This window comes from Cydia amplana, chromosome 12 (assembly GCF_948474715.1).
Source record: "Cydia amplana chromosome 12, ilCydAmpl1.1, whole genome shotgun sequence".
In the NCBI taxonomy this organism is placed as follows: domain Eukaryota; kingdom Metazoa; phylum Arthropoda; class Insecta; order Lepidoptera; family Tortricidae; genus Cydia; species Cydia amplana.
The window spans coordinates 2,366,636-2,379,265 of record NC_086080.1 but is presented as its reverse complement, the minus strand read 5'-3'; the positions used below and the strand labels follow the sequence as shown (position 1 = coordinate 2,379,265).

Genomic DNA, 12,630 nt, shown 5'->3' with positions numbered 1-12,630 from the left:
AACCCGGGGTTAACCGATTAAACCTGGAGTTACCATGGTTACCAGTACAATTTGACACTGGGTTAACGGTTTAACCGGACAATCCCGGGTTAGTTGGATGGTGCAAGTGCATGGGCCTTAACCTTCTACTTTATTATCGGATCTAGAATATTTTTATATCAATCGAATAGTCTCGAGTATTAAGTATGTAGGTATAAATTCACACTTGCTTGTGGTCTTGGTATGATTTATTCGTTTCTATCAGTACTTATTAACTTGACATTTTTGACGTTTATCGTTCTATCTACTCGCTGATCACGGATGTAAACAAGAAACACCTACTATTAATATAAGTAATTATGTGTATTATGCTTATTCTTTCTTATTTAGTGAGATTTCCTTTGGCTTAATTAATCTTTATGTTCCTAAAATGTATTTAAGAAGTGGAGCCACCCAGATTTTTTGATGCAGGTGGGGGGTGGGGGGGTTAAAACGTCTCTGACGTCGAGGTTAATAATTCTTTAAGTTTAGGTTCTAAGTCAAGTTTAGTACCATTTTCAACTAAATCAAAGATGTAGACGTAGACTTCATCCAAATCGGTTCAGCGTTTCTTGATTTCCCATACAATCCTACACAAGACCTATCATATATTTAAGGGATTTTTTTGGGATAAAAACTATCCTATGTTATTCAGCGGTTATTGAATCCCCATACAAATTTCCACCTCCCTTTTCACACCCTTAAGGAATTATTTTTGAGATTAAAAGTATCCTACGTTCTTCCCTGGGACCCCACCCATCACTATACCTACTAAATTTCAACTAAATTGGTTCAGCGGTTTAAGCGTGAAGAGGAATTAAAAAATATATATTTTCATATTTTATGTCTTTTTACTTCGGAATGGTATCATTATTCATGAATAAATTCGGCATCCCCGATTCATACGAAAACGATACCAAACTTTGCCTAGTAGCTTAAATATTATTGATATAGCTGGTCAACCAAATCTTGTCAGTAAAAAAGGCGCGAAATTCTAATTTTCTATGGGACGATATCCCTTCGCACCTACATTTTTCAAATTTTCCGCCTTTTTCTACTGTCAAGATCTGGTTGACCAAGTATAACAAGATAGATTTGAAAGCCTTCCGCTATAGGTACAAGAGTGCAATAAGTAGGAATGCAGGGGATGTCATTTCCAAACAATTTATACGAGGTTTAATATTTATTTAACAACAACAAACATTAGTATATAAGTAAATACTAGACCAAAATGAACGAGCCTTTGGGTAGCGTAGTCTGGCGATCATCGTCTTGCTATATTCTCTACAGCCTCGACTGCAAAAAAAAAGAAATATATTAAAAATTAGTAAAATCACCATCAAAGTGAACTCATAATTCTAACACGAAAACAAGTTATATTCTAATCGGTATTAGCATATTATAAGATGGCTCTGTGTTTTCATGTTAAATCACCATTTGCTTTTCAATTTTAAATAAGTAGTAACGTACGTTATAAACACTTCTGGGCTAATATAACCGCGAAAATCGGATTTTCCAAATTGCGGGCATCTTTCTCTGTCACTCTAATTGGAGTGACAGAGAAAGATTAAAAGAAAAAGATCCCCGCAATTTGCGAATTTCAGTTTTCGTAGTAGCCCCTCTGATCACATAAAATGCTTCTTCAATCGATTGAAATAGCACGAACGCAATTTGAAACAGTTATTATATAATAAGAAAATTAACAAATTTACATTAAAAATGCATTAAAGTTAACTATAAACTAAATTAAAACTAAACTCAACAAGGCCATAACTCAGTCAAACAACTATCAATTCAATTTGAAATGGCCGTCCAAAAGAACATAATATAGCATATAATTTTAGTAATTTCGAAATAAATATGGTAAAGTTACACTAAAACTTTACAAACCGCTACGCTGTTTTATACTAACATGAATTCCTCTGTGTATAGCCAGCATGCTGTCCAGCTCGTGCGTCGCGATGTAGATGTTAGCGCGCCCATCGTTGCCAACCGTCACGGATTTGCCCGTGCAGCTGTTGCCACTCTTGGAGCCGCTGATCACGTCGCAGTACGTGCCTGCTGGTAGGCAAGTCTGTAAATACGAAAGACGGTTAATTTCATTGAAGTGCAAAAAGGCTTTAGTTAACTCGGCGTCGTTGATTGGACAGGAACAACTTTGAATAGAGAAGCATGGTATGGTATCGAAGGCCATGATTTACTTCAGGTTATGGCGACACATCAGTAACTGCAGTAACTATTATATTATAATAGTTATTTCACAGTTATCTTACTAATGAGACTTGTGTTTGTTACATTGCACCGACTTCTGAAGATACGAAACATTAAAAGTTTCCCCGTGTTTAAATTAGAATTGATACCTATCATAAAAAGGCAATGCAAGGTCCTCCGCAGTAGAAAGCAATCTGGTTGCTGCTGTGGAAATCGACATTGCTAACTAAATAAGTGCTCATAGTTTAGTTTAGTTTAGTTTCTATATTGGTATAAAATATGTAACAATGTATATCTTATTAATCTACATGCAGACTTTGGTTCACACTGTATTTGTAAAAGTAGAAAAACTTGATTGCTCGCAGTAGTTAATGGCTACGTTTCAAAAGTCTACTTTCAGGTAGCTTTCATGAAAACAGAACAGATTTTAATGATTTACCTGTAGACTCTGGTTGAAATCCCAATTATCATTGTTGAATGCGATGAAACCTTGTCCTCCGCGGCAGAAGGCGATCTGGTTGCTACCGTTGTCCCACCAATCATTAAGGCCTGTGTTTTCAGCAACATTCCTGAAGTCAACCATCGCGAAGATTTGGCGCCAACGGTGCTCGCAGATCCAACCATTTCCACAAGTGCCATCCTGAATAAATATAAGTTTTTGTCAAAATATTCTTTTTTGTACAAGCTTTTATCGCTGACTGTAGGTAGGTACTTATACTTTTCTTTCAACAGGCAACTAAGGGTTCATATAGACGGGGCGAGAACTTGCATGCTAGTTTCATTACATTGCGTCAATTGATCGGTCGGCTGGATTGATGTCACCTCAATGGTCCGTAATGTAACTAAAATCGTATAAGAGTTCGCGCGTCATTTAAATGAGCCCTAATACTCATCGAGATAATTCTAACATTAGGTTTGTTTATCACAGAGTCTCTATGGGCTTCTCATGTGTTCATCATCAAATCAGCTTGATGGTACCAAACTACATTCAACATAAGACCTTGAATATGACATATAAATTTACTCATGAATTATACTGGTATCGATAAATAAATGTAAACACTTACGGAATTGATAGATGGAGAAATAATATTGCCAGAGTTATCCATAGGTGGTCCAGCCTCAGTATTAGTGAAATCAAAACTGCTCATCAGCTGCGGCTCGCCATAAGGATGCGCCAACATGAATGCAATCGCGGCTTTGTACTGTTTAGAGGTCTTGTAAGTCAGGATACTACCGCCAGCGCCATGCCCTCTCTGGTTATCGTGGTTATCAATGAAGGTTAAAGCATCTTCATCAGCTAATAGAGACCACTGTGGTCCCCAGTTAACCAGCCATCTAAGTTGGTTACCGCCAGAGAAAGCGCGACTCAGCTCCATTCCGAATCTGAACTCTGTGACGGCAGCTAAAGCTGTGTATTCGTCTCTCGAGATGGCCTCTCCTCCTAAATCGATGACTTCTTGGTAGATGTAAGGGCGAGCGCCGGATGGGAAGCCGTGAGCGGTGTTGAGATTGTTTAGCCTGTCGTAGATGATGCGGAGATCGCCAGGCCACATGTGTTTTGCTGCGTCGATTCTGTTTAGGAAACAAGGCATTTGAAGTTGAAATAGTTCACAAACTACTTTTTTGGCTCGTTATATTAAAATATTAAATAACTGGGAAAATGAAAAGAAAACATGTAAAATAGAATTATCCATTTTATATTATCAGTATTTTTATGCTAACTAGGTTTGTTTATAAAAAAATATTAATCATTTTGGCCTTTAAAAAGTATTGATCAATATTGACAAATCAAACAAACCGATTTAAAAACCTAATACTTATATAATCATTGTTAACAAAATGCACATTGTTTACCTGAATCCAGCAACGCCCATATTGATAAGCCTGTTCATATATCCGACAATCATCTGTCGCACGTACTCGGTGCCCTGATTCAAATCTTTCAGCCCTGAGAGCTCACAATTGCGAACCTAAAAAATATATTATAAAGTTGAGTCATTGTTATTAACATTGTCGACTGGAAAAATAAGACTAGTGGAATATGAAAATATTATCTTGCCAACCATAAAATGGTAATTCTCATAAAAATTACTATAATACATAAATACCATGCACCCCGTAAAATATACACCGTTTAAAAATTATTTAATATAAAACTTGTTAATGATTTGGCTATGTAGGTACCTATCAATCGTCCTATCTATTGTACCTATCAATTATCGATCACCAACTTTGTAACGTATCTGTATATGACTCAGGATGGATGAGATCCATGTCTAGAAGTCTTTTAATCTTCACTCGGATGCAAAGGAGAGTAAGCGGATCAAGATGGATGAGGACTAAATTTATAGCTGAGATTTTGTCTTCACTCTTCTTGGACATGAGACGTATTCTCTTGAACGCACTTTTTTTTCTATAAGTTATTTGATCCACAGCGACTAAAGTTCCTTCTAGGCTTGGTCGTTCTTCAATTTTTTCCGTGCTTCTACCAATATTAAGATTAGCATTATAAAAAAAGCAAATATGTTCACTCACTCTCTCCGCACAGCAGCCGTAATCATTTCCTGAGATGACACAGTGGGGCCAGTTGAAATCATTGCCGCCATAAGGAACCGCAGGGTAGTGCCATTGGCCGAAGTTCGCCGTGCTTCCACCAGTGCCAACGTTGTCGTTCCAAGAACCCGACATGTGGTTGATGATGGCGTCGACGTAAATCCTGTCATTCACAATATTGTTGTAAGGATATTTGTTAAGGGAAGTTGACAAGAAGCTGCAATCATGGAGGAAAGGTTCAGGGGACAGATTTGATTAGATTTATTTATTCAAAATACATAAGCATTATAGAGCATGTCCAAGTCGATTACATACTAGTTAGAGATTACGAAAAGAGTGGAGTATGTACAGGTTGCTGATCGGTAAACCGAACATGCCACAAAACTGACAACCTTAATCCATCGAACGACAAATTGATGCAAAGCAGTTTGACCCACATTGATCTGTGTGAGTCTCTACGACCCAAATTGAGTCAGTATCAAACGTGTGATACTAGGGTGCTCTACGAGTTAAGGATACTTAAAAGTGTTATTTAAGGGGAGAATGCTGATCAGAAAGAATGGTGTAAGATGCCATTTATAATTACTGAAGTAACAATTCATTCAAAGCAGATGGATAAGAAGGCCTAGATAGGTGAGGAGAAACATTACTTACTTTTAATCTCATATATAACAAGATATGATGTACGTTCAGACGAAATCGTTACAATAAACGTTTAACATAATCTGGTATGTTTCATACTACGCTAGTTGTAGGAGAAGAGACCAACCTGACACCAACATTGTTGCATCGGCGGACCATGCTCTCGAACTGCTGTTCGTTGCCGGAGCGAGTGATGAGACGGTAAGACATGGGTTGGTAGCGCTCCCACCACGGCCGGTTATGAGACCAGATCACAAGGTTCTCATTGGGAGGGGAAATCTGTAAAATAATCATTCTTAGAGATGAATGATGAAAGGCGCACCAGAGATGAGCTTCTGGATAGCTAATAGTACATTACTGCAGACGCCGGGAAAGAAGGGCTTGCCGGGTGAGTAGGTATAGCCGGCCGACCGTAGGGAGGCCGGATAGTGATACGAAGCCGGCAAGACCTTTTCACGGCTAGGCATGTATAGTGCTTTTCTCAAACATGCAATGAAATAAAAAAATACACCACTCAAAAAAACAAATTTATAATCTTTATAATAAAAATCCAACTTCACAACAAAAGTTTTTTAATTTTTCTTCCAATCACGCCATAATTGTTTTTTTTTTTACGGAAGTCGTCCGTATTTCGCGTGTGTAGTGTTCGAATAGACCTTATTAGGGCCATTATACACAATCTGATAATAAGAATCTCAATTTCTATAAATAAAATAAATGCAGAGGATTTTAAATATTGTCTATGGTCTCTGGTGACTTACGTATAGACAAAATTTTAAATTTATTCATCTACACATTGAATTATACAGATTCGTATTCTTAATATCAGTACGTTCGTGTATAACAGGCGTTAACACGGATATTTTGGTCCGATAACCATTCATTCACCAAAAATATAAAAAATAAATATATAATTCGGCTGTTTAGTCTGTTCATGGACACAGACCCCATGTTTACATTAGAATTTAAAAAAAAATTACTTCCCGGCCTAGGCCTTCAATTTCGTATGAAATTCCTTTACAGTTCTCTGGAGTTGCTCCGCCCTAAACGTGATACTTCGAAGCCTGATATAACGCCCGGAGCGACGACATTTCATTGCATGTTTGAGAAAAGGTTATTTAGGTACGTTTGATGTATTGTACCAAAATACCAAAATAGACGCCAAAAGAGATGTTCAGCTCCAAAATCAAATCAATTTGAAGACAGTCAATTATACCTATCTGTTGATTATCATCAGGCATACTTAAAATTTTAATAGGTACTTTGTATAGATAGCGATTGAGAAATTGGTCAGGTTTGATGCCGTGCGCTGCGTACACCTTCCCATTATTTAGGTTATTGCTATCTTCCCTTACAACCTGAGTTCGGCATTCCCTGCAAGCCCTGCACAACCTTCTTTGATTTTTTTTAAATACCTGAACACCACCGAAGCCCCTAGGCCCGAGGAACCTCTCGCACTCGGCCGCGATGTCGTCCCACTTCCACTCGAAGAGATGCACCATGGTGGTGCGTCCCGCGGCATAGTGCGGGTTCTTGTAGGCCACGGCCAGGCCCAGGCCGAACAACAGCACGAAGAGGCGCATCATCTTGCCTGAAGTAGGAAAGATGTTATAGGGTTTGATGAGATGTGAAAGATGTTAAAGGAAAATTTTCTATTACGGCTAGGAACGCCGTTCAGATTTTACAAATTGTTCGGTTTTGGTCTTATTTTGATTCAACCTTGAAGATCGCTCACGCTGATTGGTATTTTGGGCCCATTTAGACGGCGCGCGAACTAGTTACATTGCGGACCACTGAGGTTACATCAATTCAGCCGACTGATCAAAGCAAACTCGCAAGCGAGTTCTCGCCCCGTCAAAACGAGCCCAGAAAAACGAAGTTAAAGTCGTAGGTGAGATGCGCGTCAAGCACCAAGACGATCGTAGTACGACTAGACAATCATCTAGGTCGTATCAATAACCAGTGCGTAACAAGTTGTAAAATTTGAATAGGGCTCCAGTAAAGTTTGTTTTATATTAGAGACGCTCAAGAATTTTAACTGAAACCAAGTTGTGAATTATAATAGCAATTATGTAATTTAATTACTGTTTTTCTGTTAAATAAACATAATATTTTTATCTTAAATATCTGTAGCACCTACGGAAGGAATCTCTAATAGAGTATTTTGTTTGCATGATAATCAATAGCAGCACTGGTATAAAAAAAACTTGATGGTTTGGTTGCAAAAGGTACGTAAAGAAATATTATTTCGGTCACCTTGTCAAAGTGACTATATTTTATTTATTTTTTTAGAACACAAACAGTCATAGTAGACATGTTAAAATTATGTTATTCACAATGTACCTACAGAAACCACAGACTTGTCATTTTCGCGCTCGCGCTACAGAAACTGAGAAATGGTACTACAAATAGTCCTGGAGGTTCACACAAAGTTAATACCTAAAATAAAGGTAGGGGAAACTGTTGTACCTTGGACATGGTTTTACCTCGGACAGATGGCAATATTTCCACATTGCCACGGTTATTGAAATATTTCATTTATATTATTTGAAACGTTATTATTAAGTATAAAAAACAAGCTATCAACGAAACTTGAGAGCGGCTGGTAACTCAAGAAAAAAATTAAAATAGAAATTGTATTATGAAAAGTCAGTATTTCGAACTTTACATCAAGGATGATAATTTCATGTTTTGCTAATAGATCTATAGTAAAACTTAATATAATAAGTTAATTAGGTACTCGATGGTAGGATCATTTCAGCCTAATCTCAATTGGAAGTGCTAATTACCAAGCTTACTTGTCCAAAAAGTTGCTTTGTTGTACCTCGGACAACGAAAATAGGTTGTACCTTGGCCCGTACTTGCTACTTACTGAAAATATTTTTTTTAACTTAAGGTTTCATATTTGCCGTATTTTTAATTATTAGTTATATGCGTTATAAGTTATCAAGTAATCAATCTTAGAAACAATGCATAAAATGTTTTAGGCAAAAATAAAAAAAATACCATTGCTAAGTATATTTTTCGAAGGTAATAGTAATAGAAAAATCTATTCAATGGCGTAAATAAGTATGCTAAAAATATCTGTGATTTCATATATATAGTTATTTGTACAACAAAAGCGCACGAGATGTAAATAACTTTGATCTCGTGTAGTACACAACATTTTTCACCTCAGCAGTGAGAACATATTAGAGAACCCGAAAAATGTATTCCTTCTTCATCACTTACCTCTATTCACTCATGTTTTCTTAAGATATACCAACAATTAAATTTTCACCTCAGCAGCTCGAACAAGGGTACTTTGCTACTTAAAAACGTGAGCAAAATCGCATTTTGCTCATTTTGTTTCACTCAGTGAGCAAAATGCGATTTTGCTCACTGTTTTAAAGTAGCAAAGTACCCTTGTTCGAGCTGCTGAGGTGAAAAATATTTTTTCTGGGATTAAATTATAAATTAATTAATTAAAATTATCATGTCCGAGGTACAACGGGAAATGACCAAGGTACATCAGGGGTGCTGTTCCTTGGACACTTTTCCCTTTTTTTTCGTCAATGTATCCCATCAAAATAAATAAACTGATCTTTAAATTTTATATCGTATTAGATAGTTTATTAATGTATCTTATAAGATTCGGATAAACAATAATTGTACAGCCATTAGTTTTTTTTCTAAAATTCATAAAAGAAAAAACTGTCCGAGGTAAAACAGCTTCCCCTAGTTAAAAACGACGTAGTAAATTCAAGAATAAATAACTAAACAATCACGGACAGTGAAAATCGGCCACCTTGTGTAAGTAGAAATTGCCACTCAAATAAACCTATCCTCAATGTCCCTGAATGTACATTAATATGTCGAAAAGTTTAGTAATTTTACAATAAGTAGAAGAGTTTACGTTTGACTAGTATTTTTCGACCAGACTTCGAATTATTAAAAAGATCAATATCGAACAAATATTTGTTATACCTAGTATACCTACATAGAAACTGCATGGGGACCCGTCTGAAAAAAGTAGGTACCTATGCCGAATAGTTCTTGCGAGAAAAGCTCACATGGAATAAATAACCTAGTTCTAGTTCGTAAGGGGTGACGCGGACATCCAAAAGTATCTAGTATATGTGAAAAGTACTGTCAGCGTCAGGCTCACGGCTCTAATTATAGTAGGTACTTGTTTTTTTTTTGTGTGTTTGTGACATGTACCTACGTTTAAACCACCGTATTAAACAATTTGAATTGAATTGAATTATTCGATGAAATTTAAATTATTTGTCTCGCTTTGGTCAGTTTTCACCCTAACCAAAATCAACTCTATTTTCTAAATACATGTTAAAATTTCACTGGCATATGGGTTTGTTGCTTATATAATGGCTGGGGCTTAGAAGGCTTTATGGACTTTCATCTTAGTAGTCACTGTGGCAAGTGGCACTGAAATTATCTTATTTGAGCCATACTGAAAGTTTCTGGATTCTGATATATGAAACGACTTATTTTTTCTAAGTGGCCAGTCTAGGAATTTTCAGTATGCCCTAAGTAGTATGAGAGGTATGGAACCATTGGGCAGTCGGGAGGGGGTGCCCGCCCCTCCTGACTGCCCAATGTTCCCCGACCTCCCCTACTTGTGAAGGAACAAAATGTCGTTTTTCAACACTAGTTAATTTTGAACGAAACTAAAAGTATCGTAACTATTATATTAGGTATATAATAAATTGGTCTACTTACTTTCAGACTGCACACCACACGGCAGTCTCGAATCTGATTGCCACCCGCCGAGATATTCAATTTATATGACATATCATCATCATATCAATAAATCACTAATCAAGTAATCAGTGCGAATCTCCGATAAGTAGCTTAAAAGTGTTTATTAGTAAAAATAATAAAAATGATTGATTGAGATTTATTTTGATTAAAAATGATTGATTGAGATTTTATATTGAACCGGACCCCCGGGAATTGCAAGTCGGACTCGCCCACCGAGGGTTCCGTACTTTTTAATATTTGTTGACATAGACATAGATTTTTTTTATTCAACATCACATGAAATGTGACGATGTGTGATGTGTGTGTGATGTGATGTGTGTTGTGTTGCGACAACAGAAATACATTATCTGTGAAAATTTCAACTGTTTAGATATCACGGTTCATGAGATACAGCCTGGTGACAGAAAGACTGACAGTGGTGTTTTAATAGTAATAGGGTCTCGATTTTACTCTTTGGATACGGAACCCTAAAAATTATCGATTGAGATTGACTTTTAGTGTATCTTGTTTACGAGTATTTTAACACGTAGGTAAGGTACGTAATCATTAAAAGGAAGTGTATAATGAATTTGGTAGAGCCATCGTTTTGCAGGGATATGTCTAGATTTAACCTTTTCGACGCCGTGTCAAACACAAAAGCAAGCTGTCTCTCAGACGCCACGTCACCGAAGTGTCAAAACTGAAATTGAACTTTATGTATATGCATCTAGGTCTATGTTACTCTGTGGTCTATGAGCGATTAAATACGTCTTTGGCGTTGAAACGGCGGTGCGTAGTTATCGGTCATTGGCGTCCAAAAGGTTTAGCTCTGTACTGTATAAATAATAATAATATTTAAAATAAAAAATAAAGGACACATTTATTTTGTGCGCAATTTTAATAATTTAATTGTATAATTTAAGCGGCTAATAGGTTCGGTTCGAGTAACTCTTAAGGTAGGTAAATTATTAAAGACTATTTATTATAGTTCGTTTTTTTTAGCATTAGAAATAAGGTAAACAATCTTGATGTGTCTGTAGCGAACCTTTTTCGGTTGGCTTACCTCCGCCTGCGAAAGCAGGCCGCTAAGTCAATGATATACCTAGGTGTCACTTTAATTGTCTTATGTAAGATATTCTTTTAATGTCGGAATAAATATTAATACGTTTTAATTTTACGAAATTAATTATTTCTTTAATCCTTAAATAGGAGTCCCACATGTCTTTTAATTGAAAAACACATTTTAAAAATAAGTTACGGTAAATATGTAGGTGAGGGTGGGGAGGGTCGATCCCTAGGGGACACTTGGTAAACTTCATTTTTAATCAAACCAAACGAGATACAATTTTTTGCGCTGGTAACACTCATTCATTCGTTCCTAACTTCACGTTCTGTCATAGCACTGTATCGGAAAAGTCAGTGGTTCAAAAATGGCGGACGGTGAAAGATTTTCTGCGTACTATATGCAATTTTCGGTAAGCTTTAACTGGATTTATTTTATAATATGAGATGGAAATGATGTTAGTGAGTGTGCTTATTATATTTGTTGTTTATTGAAGTGATGATTAACTTGGATTACATTGATATACGCGAACACATGTTTCGAGTACGGCACGTTTTATAATCTTACTATGTATGGGGAGACTTTGTCTTTTTCTTCAGGGGAGATATGATTCCGGGATCATGTCACCCCCAAAGCGATCAAGTATACATTGTAATAAATTTACTTACAAAATGATTCACAGAGCTATCATAAATATTTTCTTTTCTTTAGTAATACATGCCGCGAAAGTACGACCAGAGAAACACTGATTTAAACTTTCAAGGTTTTTGACTCATTATTGTTTATTAAAACGGAATTTAATGGCGTATAATTCAGTTTTTAATTATACAACCGACTCCGAAAACGGAATTATCCCCGTGGCCTTTGAAAAAACTGACTAAAGTTGACATCAACATTTTACGAACTACCCGTACTTGGTTTTTTTATCAAGTTAAACGTTTTACACACAGGGGATATTACTCGGTCGACAAAAAACACTTGTAACGATATTTGGTTTTCAACCGGCGATATTTGTTTTTATGGATGAAATACCATTTCAATGGCTTTCCGACCTTATGTACTATAGAACCGACGGTCCATAGAACGGATTTTAGGATTATGCAGCTCAAACACCGTCCTCGAAACGTGAGCAGTAAATTTCTAAACTTATTTATTATAGTAAACAATAACGACCAGTGATGGATAAAAATATTAAAATTGCTGTAGGTATCTGACGCTAGAAATACCTTCATAAGAACTTTAAAAAAATTAGCTTGTTACAAGAAATTTTATGTTAATAACTTAGATTTTTAACTTTTTTTTTGGTACAAAAATTGATTCCCTATTTTATGTTGTTTTATGGATAATATGATTACATTGTTTTTTAAAAGTAGAAGATTATGGATTAATATGTGTTTGAT

At 36.2% G+C, this 12,630-nt stretch overlaps 1 protein-coding gene across 1 annotated transcript; it reads right to left on the bottom strand.

The window, feature by feature from the left end:
- Positions 1–1,282: 1,282 nt before the first annotated feature.
- Positions 1,283–10,151, bottom strand: LOC134652684 (alpha-amylase 1-like). Its single transcript, XM_063507846.1, has 9 exons — positions 10,147–10,151; positions 6,843–7,018; positions 5,555–5,706; positions 4,768–4,948; positions 4,087–4,202; positions 3,297–3,804; positions 2,669–2,869; positions 1,909–2,092; positions 1,283–1,314 (listed from the first exon to the last, which is right to left on the bottom strand). Exons 2-9 carry the CDS (start codon positions 7,011–7,013, stop codon positions 1,283–1,285), a joined length of 1,545 nt encoding a protein of 514 aa, XP_063363916.1. The 5' UTR covers positions 7,014–7,018; positions 10,147–10,151.
- Positions 10,152–12,630: the final 2,479 nt, after the last annotated feature.

Coding starts and splice junctions, on each gene's coding strand:
- LOC134652684 (XM_063507846.1), bottom strand. CDS start 7,013: ATGATGCGCCTCTTCGTGCTGTTGTTCGGCCTGGGCCTGGCCGTGGCC. Junction 5,707..6,842: donor GGGGCTTCGGTGGTGTTCAG/GTATTTAAAAAA, acceptor ATTATTTTACAG/ATTTCCCCTCCCAATGAGAA. Junction 1,315..1,908: donor TAGTATAAAACAGCGTAGCG/GTTTGTAAAGTT, acceptor TTTTTTTTGCAG/TCGAGGCTGTAGAGAATATA.